Raw genomic sequence first — 17,196 nt, 5'->3', positions numbered from 1 at the left:
TTGCTGTTTCTTTCCAACTAGTTCCAGACTATTTCTGGCATCGTCTGTTTTTCTTTGTTTCTAATTTCCAACATCTGCAGTATTATGCTTTTTGTGAAGAAATTGCAAGACGTCCAACTAACTTGACATTGTAATCTGGTTGCAATGGCTCCTTTGCTCTTGTTCATATAGAATTTTGTTAAGTTCAGAAGTTATTAATTGTTTTCTTACATTGGTAATGCGCTAAATAAACATTTGTGTGGATTTATGTTTTGGTGTCATTGGGACAAACCACATTTCCCATGAGACCATCAAAAAGGGGCTGTTTTTAGGCATTTCTGGTTCATGGTTTATTAAAATTGGTCCACTTCTCTTATTAGTATAACAAAATATTATATTTAATGATGAAGTAGCCACTCGCCGAAAGCTAGTGCTTCCAAGTAAACCTGCTGGACTTTAACCTGGTGTTGTGTGATTTTGAACTATTGTATTAAAGTGTATTTGTCCATCAAAACTGACTCTGTCATATTGGTCTGTAGAAATTGGCCCTTCCCTCGTGTCAAAATAGTATTTTCTGCCTAATTAGTCTAACAGGAAAAGCCTATCAAATTACTGATCCAGCAAGTAACAGGTGGCATGGTGGCTCAGTGGTTAGCACTGCTGCCTCACGGTGCCAAGGACCCAGGTTTGATTCCTGCCTCAGGCGACTGTCTGTGTGGAGTTTGCACATTCTCGCCATTTCTGCATGGGTTCTCTCTTGGTGCTCTGGTTTCCTCCCACGTTTCAAAAGATGTGCAGGTCAGGCGAATTGGCTATGCTAAAGTGTTAGGCGCATTAGTCAGGGATAAATGTAGAAAAATGAGTCTAGGTGGGTTACTCTTCACGGGGTCAGTGTGAACTTGTTGACCCAAAGGGCCTGTTTCCACACTGTAGGGATTCTAGTGTGATAAAAGTAAAAGGTTATTCGCTGATCCATTAAACTAGACCTAAACTAACCTCACTTGTTACTCCATACGTTCCCATCTGCTATTGGGTCATCACAACTAGACTCCCATATGATGAAGGGCTTTTGCCGTTGATTTTCCTGCTATGTGGATGCTGGCTGACCTGCTGTGCTTTTGCAGCACCACTCTAATCTAGACTATAATCTCCAGCATCTGTAGTACCCACTTCCGCCTCTCATATTCCATTGGGCTTTCAAGATGGTCCTCCAATCGTATTGGTCGAAACAAATCATCCTTTCAATGGACTGGAAGAAAGTGGGGACTGCAGACGGTGGTGCTGGAAATGCACAACAGGTCAGGCAGCTTCTGAGGAGCAGGGGAATCGAGCTTCAAGCAAGATTATTGGTCCACCATCTTTCAATATAATTGGGTCATAAAAATAGATCCTTTAACGCTATTGGTCGATGGAAACAAACACTTGAATTCTATTGGTTGATAATATTAGATGTTTCAATCCTATTGGTGCATAACAACAGACCCTTCAATCCTTCTGGTCCATAAATATAGTCAGCTAATCGTCTGGGGGGCATAGAAAATAATTCTTTTGTTCCAATTGGTCCATAGAAGTAGACCCCTCAATCCTATTGGTCAATAAAAGTGTCTGTTGTATTCTTAGTGTTGCATAAAAACAGACCCCGCAATCCTATTGGTCCATAGCAAATAGTTCCTTTGATACTATTGGTCCTTAGAAATAGGCCCCAACACTATTGGATCATATCTATATATATATATATATATATCTCGCGACAATCCGATTGGTCAATAGGAAATAGTTTCTTTGTTCCTATTGGTGCTTAGAGGCAGGTCCCTCGACTCTATTGGTCAATAAATATAGACCTATAATCCTATTGGTCTAGATAGTATTGTTTCATTACTCCTATTGGTCATTAAAACTAGATACCTCGCTACTATTGGTCCATAACAGAAGCCCCGCCCTCAAACTGTCACGGCCGCGACTGTAGACTTTGCGACTTTTTCTTTGACAGTTTACGGCGGTTGCCGGTGAATGGGCGCCGGGGCCTGGTGAGTGGCGCTGGTGCTGCCTTCAGAGCGTGCGGCGGGGATTCGGGTATCCGAGATCGGGGGAGAATGTGAGAGGCCGTGTCCCCCCCCGCCCCCGCCACCGCACCCAACCCGAGGGAGAGAGAGAAAGGAAGGGAGCAGGCGGGCGATGACCGTGCGTTAACAGGCGATCGAGCAACTCGAGGAGGCTTGCTGAGGCCGGGCCTGAGGGAAGGAGAGAGGGCGGCGGCGTCGTCGGCGTCGTCAGTCCCACTAGCCCCCCCTCCTCCCACATACACACCCTTCTTCCCCCCCTCCCCACCCCCACCCCCACCCCCACCCCATCCCACCCGCGGCCATGACCTTGTTCAGACTCACCACCCAGGCCTACTGCAAGATGCTGCTGCACGCCGCCAAGTACCCGCACTGCGCCGTCAACGGCATCCTGGTGGCCGAGAAGCACAAGAGGAAGGACGGCCAGCCCGTCCTCTTCGTGGACTGCGTCCCCCTCTTCCATGGCACCCTGGCCCTCGCACCCATGCTGGAGGTGGCCCTGACTCTGGTAAGAGAAGAGCAGCGCGGTCAGAGGGAAGCTGCTGGGAACTGTCTTTTCCCCCCTCCCCCCAGCAGCAGGCCTGGCAGCATCGGAGTCCTCGGCTAACCTCTTTTGGCTCATGTGGTGCCAAAGGGACGTTGCTGCCAGAGTCTGGAGTACCTGTATGAGAGGGGGTCGAGAGGAAGGAGAGGCTTTCTTTTTTTTTTTGTACTCGGAAATGCCACTTTTTTTTTCCCTCTCCTCCCCGTTCAAAATGTTAACCTATCTTCGCCTCACCTGTTCTGGATTTCCAGCATTTTCCATAAACCTGTAAACATCCGCACACCAGTGTCATCACTAGAATTTCATGTGTAAATGTTTCCAAGTTGGAATCTCTTTGATTTGCTGTATGTGATGTGTCTAAGTGCTGGTGGAGGATGTAATCGCATCCTACCTAAATACAGGTCTTTGCAATTCCATACTGTTTCTAGAGAAGTAGTTTGTGCTTAGTTGTATTTTTGATTTCTTTCACATTGTTTAGAATGACACCTGGAGTTCTTGATTCAGTATGTACTGAATCTGCCTCTCAGCCTGAAACTTCAGTGACTTGGACTTCGGTCACAGCATGTTTTTACATAAAGCTGCCAAACAGCTTATCAACCTACAGATTCAAATGGTCAGTTTGAGCAGGCAGGTTTCCTCGTCAGGCATCTGATGGAAAGAAGTGTTGGCATCTCTGTTGTCATTATTTGTAACTCTAGTTTACGACATGCACAAAAAATTACATTACTGTCGTAAAACCAAACAATTGCATGTGCTGAAATCTGAAATAAACAAAAACAAATTGCTGGAGAAACTCAGCCTGTATAGTAGCATCTGTAAAGAGAAAGTAGTTAACCTTGAGTCTTGAAACCCTCCTTCAGAACAATGAAGGGTCATATGAAAGAAAGATCACTGGACATAAAACTTTTTACAGATGCACCAAACATACTGAGTTTCTCAAGCAATTTCTGTTTTCGTTTGTTACTGTAGTAACTTGGGCTCTCTGTGGATCTGAAAAATAACTACCTTTTGCTGATTGGTCCTCTTAGATGTGAAGAGGGTATTTCCTCTTGCAGGAGAATCTAAAACTAGGGATCACTCCGATAAAACAGAAATGGGATGTTTTTGTTTTTTGAGGATTGAGAGTCTTTGAAATTCTGCTTCCAAGTGATGTTTAGGAAGAGAGTTCTTGAATATTTTAAAGTCAGAGGTGCATTCAATCCTTGTTAACTGTTCCTGTCCTTGCTTATCAGGGATAGGGAAGAATGCAGATTTGAAGTTATAATCAGATTAGCAATGATCATATTGAACGCTGGAGCTGAATGGCCTTCCCCACATATAATTTATAGATTCATAACTAACATTTCTGTACCTCATTTGTCTCATTACTAGTTGGTAGTGTCCTGAAAAAGGGCTTATGCCCGAAACGTCGATTCGCCTGTTCCTTGGATGCTGCCTGAGCTGCTGCGCTTTTCCAGCAACACATTTTCAGCTCTGATCTCCAGCATCTGCAGCCCTTACTTTCTCCTCCTAGTTGGTAGTGTCACCAGCAAACATGACATTGGTTCCACTTACTGCTGACAACCAGTTCTAATTTGCTTTTCAATTCCATTTGAAAATAATCACTTAAGGATTAAGTCTTGGATGAGTCTCTATCTCCTTCAGATGATCACAAGGATGACCAAAGCAATCCATTTAGATTTCTGGCTAAGGATAAAATGGTGGCTGTCAAAACTCAAATTTAAGGAGTCATCTGAGCAGTGAATTTGATTCTTCAGACATTCTCAATTAAATGCAGAAGTCTGGATGTTGGGCTGAAATTAGGGCCACTCTTGCTTAATGCTTGCTGCACTGATACCTTAAAGTCAGAGTTGAATAGCATGTAACAGACCCTTTGATCCAACTTGTCCATACTGTCCTAAATTAATATAGCCCCATTTGCCATCATTTGATCCATATTCTTCTAAACCCTCCCTATTCACATACCCATCCAGATGTCTTTTAAATGTTGTAATTGTACCAGCCTTCTCCACTTTCCCTAGCAGCTCATTCCATACACACACCACTCTGTGTGAAAGGTTGCCCCTTACGTCCCTTTTTATATCTTTCCCCTCTAATCTTAAACTCGAGTTTTGGACTCCCCTGTCCTGGTTGGAAAAAAAAACTTGACTGTCCATCTATCCATGCCCTTCATGATTTTATAAACCTCTGTAAGGTCACTCCTCCGCCTCCGATGCTCCAGAGAAAATAGACCCAGCTCTATTTAGCCTCTCCCTATTAACTCAAACCCTCCATCCCAGCATCATCCTCCCAAGCTTTTCTGCACCCATTCAAGTTTAACAACATCTTTCCTATAGCAGGGAAACCAGAATTGAACGCATTATTCCAAGAGCGGCCTAAGCTATTCTATACACCCACAGCAGGACCTCCCAACTCCTATACTCAGTACTGACCAATAAAGGAGGTAAAAACAATGACTGCAGATGCTGGAAACCAGATTCTGGATCAGTGGTGCTGGATTCCAGCACCACTGACCAATAAAGGCAAGTGTACCAAATGCCTCCATCACTCCCCTGTCTACCTATGACTCCACCTTCAAGGATCTATGAACATGCAGTCCCCAAGGAAGGCAATGCTCCTCAGCACCCGACCATTAAGTGTATAAGTCCTACCTTGATTTGCCTTACTAAAATGCAACACCTTGCATTTTGTGATAAGTAGGCACTTTTAAAGATAAATGGATTTTTACCAGCATGATAGGTCTCCTCTACTCCTGAGCAACTTCTCTAATGTTGAAAATGTGGAGTCTTATTCCTCCACCTTCAATTATTGGACATTTCCTCTAACTTTCTTAATCACATCTTCCTTTCCACTTCTCTTTTCAGTTATTTTTAAGCGCATTGACATTGAATTAAACATTCTAGGTATAGATGGTTCAGATACTGCATAATCTCAGTTTGTTCAATTTGATTTGGTTGAGATCTGATGACAATCAGTTCCCCAGATTTCCTGTAGAGGGCAGTAAACTGTATCCGGTTTCTAACTCTTGCAAGTTGCAGTTAACAAAACCCAGTCAGAGGATGGATGGAAAAACCAAGTGATCTTCATTTACTGCTTACCACCACATCCAGGTTTCATTTTGGTGCTCGTCAAATGTGATTCAGAGCTGAGCTTTAGCCCCTGTATCATCTCCAGCTGCAAATTCATGTATTTCCACATATTTCATTTGACCATATCAGTTGTTTTCTTCCCCTATCCCCGCCGTCCACGCGTTCCATCAGTTGTCATGTGTAGTAACACCCTAATACTGGGTTCTCCTCTTCTTGCTAGTTGCCCAGATCTCCATTTTGTTCCATATTAAGCTCCATATGACAATCTATATTGGTATTCTGTTGCTCAAAATGCTATTTCTATCACTCTTAAAATATCATTATTGCTTGACGCCCCCCTCCCCCCTTACCTAAATACTGTTCTCCAACTAGACATCGTGGACTGAGTCCCCCTCTTCCAGGGCTGTTGCCACCTGAGTATCTTCTCCCTCCTCCTTTCACCCTGGTTTCTGAAGGCAGACATTTAATGCTTTTGTCGGAGTCTTCAAATTTTATGGAATTCCCTCTAAATCTCTTATGTTTACAATGAATCGGAGAACTTTTTCCAACACGACTAGTTTCCTTTATCAGTCTTGCCTTGATCACTTTATCAAATCTGTCCTGTGGAGAAAGTGAGGACTGCAGATACTGGAGATCAGAGTCGAAGAGTGGTGCTAGAAAAGCTTCATTCCTAATGAAGAGCTTATGTCTGAAATGTCGACTCTCCTGCTCCTCTGATGCTACCTGACCAGCTGTGCTTTTTCAGCACCACACTCTCTTCAAATCTGTCCTGTGGTTAGGCATCCATGCTCCTTTTTTTATTTTATAAAATGCTTTGAAAACTTTTGCCAAGTGTTGTAAATGCATGTTGTAAAATGTTCTAAAGTATTGCTATCAGTGCTGATTAATCTTAAAGACCCAACACTCCATTTAGGCAGGACTGATACAGATCTTCTTTGTATAGTGTCTTATTGCATATGGAGACTATCGCGAAGGATGCTTCACTTTTGAAATCCAGGATTTTTTTTCTTGTTCTTTGGATGAGTGCATCCCTGGCTAGGTCAGTATCTGTGTATATCCGTAATTGTCCCAAAGAAGGCAGTGGTAAGCTACTTTCTGAACCACTGATGATGGGAGGCACCCTCAGTGCTGTTGAATAGGAAGTTCCAGAATTTTGACTCCGCGACAGTGGTATACTTCCAAGTCAGGATGGTATGTAGCTTGGAAGAGAACTTGCAGGTAGGTGGTGGTAGTCTTGTGTACCTGCCGCCACCTCCTGGTTGAGGTCATGGGTTTGGAAAATGCTGTTTGAGGAACCTTGAATTATTGCTGCTCATATTTAGAAATGATGCACTCTGCTGCCACTTTGAGGGGATTGCATATTGAAGTTGGTATATGAGCTCCCAGTCAAACTGGTTGCTTTGACCAGGATGTAGTCAAGCTGCTTGAAGCTTTGCTCCTCAGGTAATTAAGAATATTCTATCACACTCTAACCTTGTGTCTTTTAAGATGATGGACAGACTTTGTTGCGATAAGGTGTCTCATGAGAAGTCTAGTCCAGGATATAAATGGAATTGATATTAACGGCCCCCCACTAGATTGGCTGACTGAGTTGGGGTAGGTGGGGGGGAAGCATTGGGTTTGTGTTGTAGTGCTTTCACAGATCCCTCTGGAGGGAAGTAGATGTAGGCACTTTCACATGTTGCAGCTGGGAGCTATAGCATGACTGACTAGGAATTTCTCCTGCTCTTACTGCCTGTCATTCGTGTATGTTGGTACATGTAACTGGGAATTATTCTGAATGGAAGGATGTATAAAGTGCAGTCCCACAGTGAGCTGAGCTCAATTGACTTAATGATGATGAATTTAGATCGAATAGGGATGTGGGCAGAAATTTTCTATGTGCAATTTTAATGCAGATAACCATGTTTTTATATTTTGGGAATACAGGACAGCCAAAGAAATACAGGGTGAACAGGGAAATTATTGACTGGTGAAATGAGATAAGCATCTCCTCTTTAAGCCAATAACTCTATTAGATTACATTACATTACAGTGTGGAAACAGGCCCTTCGGCCCAACAAGTCCACACTGCCCCACCGAAGCGCAACCCACCCATACCCCTACATTTACCCCTTATCTAACACTACGGGCAATTTAGCATGGCCAATTCATCTGAGCTGCACATCTTTGGACTGTGGAGGAAACCGGAGCACCCGGAGGAAACCCACGCAGACACGGGGGGATTGTGCAAACTCCACACAGTCAGTCGCCTGAGGCGGGAATTGAATCCAGGTCTCTGGCACTGTGAGGCAGCAGTGCTAACCACCGTGCCGCCCTAAATTCATGTTAAATTGCAAAAGACAATGTAGATCCAAACCATCCTCAATTGAACAATGCCAAGGCCTTTGAATTCTGTACAAGTCTGGTACTCACTTTCCTAAGAATGATGTGACTTAACTGGGCAAAGTACCATGAAGAACTAATGTATAATGGAACTGAGAGAAAACATGTTCACTGTTTTGGATTTCTTAGTGAAGCAGAGGTTGGGATATGATTCAAGATTTTCAAATGAATAAACTGAAATCAAGAGCCAATTACTAAGGTGAGAATTGGTTTACTTAGGTAGGTTTGTTGGGGGGGGGATGGATGGATGGCAGGGTGGTGGCAGAAAAGATCTGCTTCAAGGAATATATTGCTGAGTAAAGTTGTTGGGGCAAGTACCTTTTCTTAAAATAACTGATAAAGTTAGGCAAGTTTCTTTGGATGAGAATTGGCATAAGCTGCAGATGCTGGGACTCGGGTTCTTCTAATCATTCTTTCTATTAATCACATGGAAACTGGGTAATGAATTGGGGTTAGAGAGGGTGTCATACTGACAAACGGTAAAGCATATTAGATGTCATTCTCTCAAACATTATGACAATAACATGTTTTTATTACAGCTGTTTAACCTCCCTGATAACTCCACCTTTTCAGACAGCCCCTTAAGTGTGGTCTCTTGCAATGTGCTCTATCCTGTGTCTTCCGTTAGTTTTTTTTAATGACTCGTGTAAACCTAGCTAGATACTTGAAAATACTTGCCATGTTTGCACATCAGCGCTAATGTTTCTGCTACTCCAGCTAAGTCATGTTCAGATGTAACACACAATCCTTCTCTCCTTTAGGATCCTCCTAAACTGTTCAGGTCCATAGTTTCATCTAAACCTTCCTACTGTCAATCAGTAAATAGCTTGTGCTAAATAACTTTTCATTCTTGACAGAACACAACTTTCTTCACTCCATTTCCTCTTTCATAACCCTTTTCCTACTCTACACAGTTGCCTCCTTGATTTTGCCTTCTGAAATTTGTCAAGATGATCACAATCCATAATTGCCCAGGTTTGTTATTGAATAGTGCCTCCATTCACTGACAACACTTTTTGCCTTGGAAGGCAGCTATCCTATCCCCCAAATGTTGTGCATGTTTTCACTCTACCTCCAGTTTAGTCCTTTGCCATTTTTAGAAGAAAAAGAGCAGCATAATATCATTCAGTCCCTGGAGTCATTTCTGCCATTCATATATTGTGGCTGATCTGTCTTTAATTGCTTCTATGCACCTTTGTTACATTGCCCTTCATATTCTTTAGACCATAGAGTGCTGCTCAATCCCTGACCTTCCTTCATTTTCCAGGATCAAAGCAAGCGTTTGCCTCAATCACAGAATTAGCACTCCTCCATCACTTCACATTCAGTCCTTTCCCACCTGATTTCTGCACTGGTCATAGTGCTAAGTTTGCAACAGCCAAAGTAACATTTGATCCTGTGGAACCGTCACTGCTTTTCAGTCTCTTCTCAGCTATCCCTGTGTTGCTTTTGAGATTGTTGGGTCACCCTATCCATTTCTTCCATTTCTCTTCTGCAATCCCATCTCCACCCCTCAAATATTGCGAAACAGCAATGTTTCTCTGCTTATCTGTTCATGTTGTATGTATGCTTGCCCTTGCCAACTCAATCCAGTCTCTACTTAAAAGTCTCAAGATTTTGTAGGATTTTCTCTGGAAATTGGAGAGCCAAAGAGTTGTGAAATATAATGCATGAAATAAAATACCATAATTTTTTTCTCTCATAACTGCTGGTACTCTACAGAAAGCTATTTTCTAAATTTCTTTTATTCATTTTGCTTTCAGGTTGACTCTTGGTGCAAAGAGAATAACTACATAATAGCAGGATATTACCAGGCAAATGAGCGTATGAAGGACACCAGGTGTGTAAATGTTTTGATGGGATGTGGAATGAGCTATATTGTACCAACAAGTTTTAAAAGTCTTAAGCTTAGCTTTTAACTAAAATGTTATCAAATTTTCACATTTCTCTGCCTGTTACCCTCTTTGATTAGGGAGGATGGTTGATCAATTCCTGTGAATGAGATTCAGTCATTAATGCGCCTGAAATGTACAAAAACAACATGCTTGGCTTGGCTTCCTGTTTGTTATTGGATTATGTACCCAAGAGAGCCGGGGGGGGGGGGGGTGTAAGATGATTCACAAGCTCAATATTTAAAAAAAAACTATATCCCATGGGCTCAGCACCCAAAGGTCCATGAATGCACCTCTTGAGTCATTGTTTGTGCCTTTCTTTTTGTTTTGAGTTGGAGACACTTTAGGAAGGTTTGTGCAACTGTGCCACAGTTCACACTTTGTAGTACCTGTAATTACTACATATTGAGTGATAAAACAGGAATGATTTCTGGGCTGGGTGCTAGCAATTAGCAGGAAGCAGTGAAGTGGAGAGGTTACAAAAGTAATAGGCATCTGCTGGCATTGTTAATAGGCAGTGCTCTGCAAGATAGGGACTTGGGACGGATTAAAGATTTCCCAAGCTTTGTCAGTGTTTCTGACAGTTCCGTGTACAGCCTTTGCTTGTTCTGACAGGCAAATGCCCAACACTTTTTTTTATATAAAAGAGGCTTGTTATGGGGAATTTTGTAATTATGCTGAACCAGAGGAAAACGCACTTAATGTGTGATCTAAGCATTGAGTTTTTGTGTTCGTAAACTGAGCCTAGTTTTTTAATATTCTAAAGGAGTCTGATTCTGTGACTATTATTTAACAATCACTGAACGGATTCTCGATTGTTTGCTCGATGATGTTGTCAAAGGCTTGAGACCAACTGATGTGTTTCTGTCATGAGCTTTTTAAAAAAGTAGAATAAAATGCAAAGCCAATCCTTTCATGTTCTCGTAGTCAAATCTTGTGATTTTAAATCTCTTTCCTCTGTTTCTGTTGAATGTATCAACCAGATTGCCAGCTACAGACCTGTGTTCACACCATTATTTTCTATCTTCTATTTCTGATTTAGGACCCTAATTATTTGGGTTTATTTTACCTGCAAGTCTTTGCGTATGTGGTCTCATGATTACAATTCTCCCAGAACTCATGATTGTGTTTTTAAATGTTTGACATGCTGAAATATTACTGTCTTGAAATGAGTCTTAATGGAAAGTAAGAAATACTTGAATAGATCCCAGCATGACACCCTACATTTCATGTTTTGTGTCAGATGTTTTGATTCTGAAGACTTGATCCCACAACGAAAACCACTGCTTCATTTGCTTCGGCAACATTAATCTAAGTATTGTGCTTTTGTTATCAATTTAAATACTTTAGTCTTTTACCTGTTTTCGGATGTAAAGTTCAGTATTATGCCTGTGTACACCACCTGCACAGGCTGCTCACAAAGAATATGTGTAGGGATACTGTTGATCTAAAATTTGGGTGGGGGGAGTAATAAAATAGTCACACTGGTTTTGAGTTATACATTTTGATGGCTTAATTTGTGTTTGCATTGATGTTGCAGTGTTTTCACAGTTTGTTGATCTTCCCTCCTGGGGACTGTGCTTCAAACCATTGTCTCCTCTGAGGATCTTATTGTGAAATACTTCTAATAGGTACAGATCCACAGTCTTGAGACCTGACTGCATCCTTGGCCATTTACTCTGGTTAAATCAATTCAATGTGAAATGAGAATAATTGCATTGTTATAAGTTTGTATTTTAGAATAATTGTCATGAGTATTCAGTAGTGCCAATGAGTTTTATTTTGCCCCAACAGTGATGTCTTGTACATTTCTGACCTCAGTTTTGAAAAACCTGCAGCATGTGTCAGGCTGATAGTTTTGTTGTAATTTCCATTTGTTTTTGCAGCCCAAACCAGGTTGCTGAAAGGGTTGCCTCTCGGATTGCAGAAAACTTCAGTGATGCTGCCCTAATCATGGTACAGTATTGTGCGATTTCTCGTGTATCTTGCTGCTTAAGTTGCAGAGGAAGAAGTGTTAATTCAGTGTGTTGACTTTCAAGACAGTTACTGAAATGTTAGCTTTGGGATACTGGTCTTTGGAAAACGTTCAAATATGGATTGAAATAGATAATAGGTGCAGGAGTAGGCCATTCAGCCCTTTGAGCCTGTACCACCATTCATTATGATCATGGCTGATCATCCACAATCAGTATTCTGTTCCTGTCTTATCCCCATAATCCTTAATTCCACTATCTTTAAGGGCTGTATCCATCTCTTTCTTGAAAGTAACCAGAGACTTGACCTCCACTGCCTTCTGGAGCAGAGCATTCCATATATCCACCACTCTCTGGGTAAAGAAGTTTCTCCTCAACTCTGTCCTAAATGGCCTTCCCCTTAATTTTAAACTGTGTCCTCTGGTTCTGGACTCACCCATCAGCAGAAACATGCTTCCTGCCTCCAGTGTGTCCAATCCTTTAATAATCTTATACGTTTCAATCAAATCCCCTCTCATCCTTCTAAACTCAAGTGTATACAAGCCCAGTCACTCCAATCTTTCAACATATGATAGTCCCGCCATTCCGGGAATTGACCTCGTGAACCTCAATAGCCAGAATGTCCTTCCTCAAATTTGGAGACTAAAACTGCACATAGTACTCCAGGTGTGGTCTCAGGGCCCTGTACAAATTCTGCTTTTGAACTTGATCATATTTGAAACCAACTTCTGGATTTCATTTTCACTCTGGCAGATCTTCATGGGCACTGGGGCAGGGTATTGGATCACTGCCAGTACTTGTAGTTGAGCAAGTCTGAGCACTTTCACTAGTCAGAGTTGATTTAAGAGAAGGGAAAACTAAGTTTTCATCCATTTCAGGTATTAATCTACAGGGTTGTTTGTAATATTTGACTTCTAGTGCTAAGTCTTGTCCTTTTTTAAATAGGTGGACAATCACAAATTTACTATGGAGTGTGAAGAACAATCAATTGTAGTATATGAACACCATGAAAATAAATGGCGATGCAAAGACCCTAACATGTGAGTTTTTACTCTAGTGAAACAGACAAGGGTATTGAACTTGTGTTGTGCAATGTAGTGTTACAGATGGTTGATTTCTTGTTTGGTTTCATCAGCAATGGCTTAGTGAGAGCACTCTTTGAATCAAAGTGATTTAAATGAAGTCCTACTCTATAGAGTGGAGCAAAAAATCTGATGGAGCATTGCACTGTCCAATAAGACTGAAAGATATACTGTCCCCTCAAATAGGTTTGTACCTGGCATTCTTTGGAGAACATGGGAATTCAGCCAGTGTGCTGGCCCCATTTATATCTTCATTAATATGACTTAAACACAGTTAAGTATGTGATTTTTGTCATTGCTGTTTGTGGGATCTTTATGTGCAAATCAGCTGCCAATTTTTTCAACATATTTCAGTTTTTAAGTACTGTGATAAAGTTAGGATATCTGAGGATGTGAAAGGAGCTCGTTTAACTGCAAGCTCTCTTTCTAGTCCTTTAAAAATGGATGCTAATAGTATAGATGTGAATAGTTTACACAGATTAAGCACATCTAGAATGTATCCTTGTGCACTCTGCAGAAGAGGCTGTTGTACATATCAGGGGAATGGCCTGCTTTAAAGTAACACATTAGAAATTGATCATCAAATAATGTAAAACTATGATCCAGAATTTGCTAACGAGCATGTTTGCTTTTAACTTGAATAAGTCAGTGCCTACATCTTTAAAAAAACATATATGCATCTGCTCCTGTTCTGAATTCTAGGGACCAAGTAATTTTTCTTTGAATTTTCTGGATTATAGAATGCCCTAACCACAAAGAGGGAAACTGGAAAGCACTGAATGTCTAAATATTTACCTAAGTGATTAAATGTTACATAACACAAAAATTGGTTAAAATAACAACAAAAGTCCTGAAAATGCTCGGGTTTTGCAGCACCAATGGAAAAATTAACTTAACATTTCAAGTCTTTGATCTTTTAGAATTGGGCAAAGTTGTATATGTTGAGCAAGGAATGGGTAGCGCAAGGATAAAAGATGGGAGAGATTCAATGACAGAAAAGCTAGCCTTCCAGGGCCAAAGGTGTTAGGGTACCAAAGCATAAAAGGTGTACCTGGAGCAGATGTGCTGCTGATTGGGATTAAAACAAATGTAAAAGACACAAACAAGCCATTCCACTCTGCAAAATGCCTCCATTAGCTCTGCAAATGTGACCTTGAGGTTTTAGGCATTTTGATTTTCCATTGTGCTCTTAGTATTAGAATTAGCTTTATTGTTGCATGTATTCACATGGCTATTGGAAGGATATTGTCAAACCTGAAAGGGTTCAGAAAAGATTTACAAGGATGTTGCCAGCATCAGAGGATTTGAGCTGCAGGGAGAGGCTGAATAGGCTGGGGCCATTGTCCCTGGAGTGTCAGAGGCTGAGGGATGACTTTATCAAGGTTTATAAAATCATGAGGGGCATGGATAGGATAAATAAACAAAGTCTTTTCCCTGGGGTGGGGGAGTCCAGAACTAGAGGGCATAAGTTTAGGGTGAGAGGGGAAAGATATAAAAGAACAAATGGATAACTTTTTCATGCAGAGTGTGGTGCGTGTGTGGAATGATCTGCCAGAGGAAGTGGTGGAGGCTGGTACAATTGCAGCATTTAAAAGGCATCGGGATGGGTATATAAATAGGAGGGGTTGAGGGATATGGGCCAAGAGATGGCAAATAGGACTAGAGTAGTTTAGGTTATCTGGTCAGCATGGACGAGTTGGACCAAAGGGTCTGTTTCCATGCTTATAATTCTGCTGAGTACAGTGACCAATTTACAAGTTGTCACTTGCAGCACCATATTAGTATAAATGTACCTAGATAAAGATTCTGAAGTACAAATTCTTAGGGAAAAATTTGAAAAATAAAGCAATGAAAAGCCCAGCATTGTAGACCTTCACAGCATTCCTAGGTACAAAAGTACAAAATCAAAGAAGTAAATTAGAGAATGAAAGTGTTCAAAATAAGTCGTTCCACCTGGCAGTCTGCTCCTGAATCATCTCTAGGCCAGGGGTCTGTGCGGAGGCTGGAATGTAGCATTCAGCAATTTCAGACATCATCTTCCCACTTCCTTTGGTTTTTCTTGCATTCAGCCAGCAACAGGCTAGTAATAAGCACTTTTTTTTTTTGGTTTTCTTCACAGTCTCCAATCCCTTTAGGACTAGAGAACCATCTCTTCTGTCTTCCACCCAATCACTGACTGACCTTTTTCTCCTCGTTACACCCATACTTTAAAATATGTTACATCTCTACTTTTCCAGCTTCTAATAAAGGATCACATACCTGAATTGTTAACTGCATCTTCCTTCACAAATATTATCTAATCTGATGACTAACTATTTCCAACCATTTCTGTTTTGTATCAGATGTCCAGCATCCACTGTTTACTTTTTGATAAAGAAAATTTATTTTACTGATCCAAGTACAAAAATCTTTCATATTTCTGTGACCAAAGTACTGTACTAAAACAATGCTATGGGCACACTCAATTTCCACGGAACTGATCTTTCCAAACAATAAGTTTCTGAACTGAAGAGATTTACCTTGGAGGGCCTCTGAATTTACTATTCTTGTGCCTTCATTTATATGGAAGTTCTATGTTTTATTTTAAAAAGAACTTAACTGCTCAATAACAGTGAAAGGTGCATTTGGTCATACATTAATATTAAACTTCTAGCCATGTCCTAATCTTAATTTACCACATGCAAAACTATATTTTTAGTTTCATAGAAGTAATTGCAAGACTATATGGAGAAATCTTTGCTCATTTCAATCGTTTACAGAAATAAGCTTGTGATATGGTTTCTGTAGGAATACATTTTTTTTGGCAAGTAAATAGGATATACTGTTTGAAGTAAGTAACAAGTAAAGTATTAAACACTGACCTTCATGTGGTAGATATTTCTAAGTTGGGAAATAAAATGTCTAAGATGAGAATAAGTGGAGAAGCTAACGTTTAGCATGTGTTTTTTTTAATAGAAAGTAGTTGAAGGTAAACAGATTTTTTTTAATCTAAAAATATTTTTCATGGCTTGAAAGAAGCAGGAGGCAATATTTTTAGTTTAGTCGAATCTGACAGTTGGATCCTGAAAACACATTTGTCAGATGTCATAAACCACTATTGGTCTTCAACGATTTAAAAATTCTATGGGTTTTTTAACTGGTGTTTTGAGTTCTTTATTTTGAGTACATCTTTCTTTCAATAAAAGGTATTTTCTTCCACATTTGAAGAAAAGAAAAGACATTGGTTAGTCCTTGTACACTTTTTAGTCTGAATTTTGACTCTCTAAGACTTGGTGGGGAAGAGGGAAGCACCTTCTTTAGGGATAATAGGATTGTAAGGACATGTTCCCCATCACTAGTTGATACCACCTGGAATGAACTATGCATTTTTGTCATGTTTGTGTGCATTTAGTTGATTTTTGTTTCTTTTGCAGTGATTTTTGTGAAGATTGGTCAGAGGTGCAGCGAATCATGAACTGTCTCCTGGATGGTAAATCCTATGACTCCTTAGTGGATTTTGATAACCACATGGATGATCTCAGGAATGACTGGACAAACCCAGAGATCAACAAATCTATTCTTCACCTTTGCTGAGACAGCTTTCTAAGAATGTTCTAGGGCATTTTTTGGTAGCTAGGGACCTGCAGCTGCTTTTGACTGCAAAGGGTGACCCTTAATGAATGTGAAACCTGATGAGTACTAATTCACTAAAGAACGGAAACAATAAGCATACCAGCGTACTGTGCTGAGAGAAGATTTATGCCTTCTAATAATTGAGCCATAGATCTCTTGGTATTCACAACAGGACAATAAGTTTGTGATGAAATAACATATTTTAGTTAATAGTTTCAGTCATAAATCAAACTTTGGGTATTTCAAAAGGAGACAAGTGAATTGTGTGTAATTTTTTTAACATTTGCACCCTCAACATTTTTGTCTGTTTAAAATGAAATACTTTTAGAATATTTGATTAAATGAAAGTTTAAACTTCTTGTCTGAATATCCTGCAGCATGTTTCTTTGATTAATTTTATTACTGTAGTTGCTAATGTGATTCAGCCCCAATTTGAGATTTGACTCTAATTTGCAAATAAATTGGTGGGGTGATAACAGGAAAAGATATCCACTAATTTTTTCTCACTAAAATAATGGCATTATTTTTGCCATGCAGCTTAAGCTTGTATGAAATGGAAAAAACTCTTACCTAGACACAG

The 17,196-nt window shown here is 40.5% G+C and overlaps 1 protein-coding gene across 1 annotated transcript; it reads left to right on the top strand.

Moving 5' to 3' along the window:
• Window positions 1–2,290: 2,290 nt before the first annotated feature.
• emc8 (ER membrane protein complex subunit 8) lies at window positions 2,291–16,983 on the top strand. The gene is made up of 5 exons (XM_043706606.2): window positions 2,291–2,547; window positions 9,821–9,897; window positions 11,836–11,905; window positions 12,868–12,962; window positions 16,418–16,983. Exons 1-5 carry the CDS (start codon window positions 2,344–2,346, stop codon window positions 16,575–16,577), a joined length of 606 nt encoding a protein of 201 aa, XP_043562541.1. The 5' UTR covers window positions 2,291–2,343; the 3' UTR covers window positions 16,578–16,983.
• Window positions 16,984–17,196: the final 213 nt, after the last annotated feature.

This window comes from Chiloscyllium plagiosum, unplaced genomic scaffold, assembly GCF_037043375.1.
Source record: "Chiloscyllium plagiosum isolate Xiang-an unplaced genomic scaffold, Cpla_swu_hap1 HiC_scaffold_17, whole genome shotgun sequence".
NCBI classification, from domain to species: domain Eukaryota; kingdom Metazoa; phylum Chordata; class Chondrichthyes; order Orectolobiformes; family Hemiscylliidae; genus Chiloscyllium; species Chiloscyllium plagiosum.
Note: the sequence above shows the minus strand (reverse complement) of the source record. Positions and strands in the feature narration are given on the sequence as shown.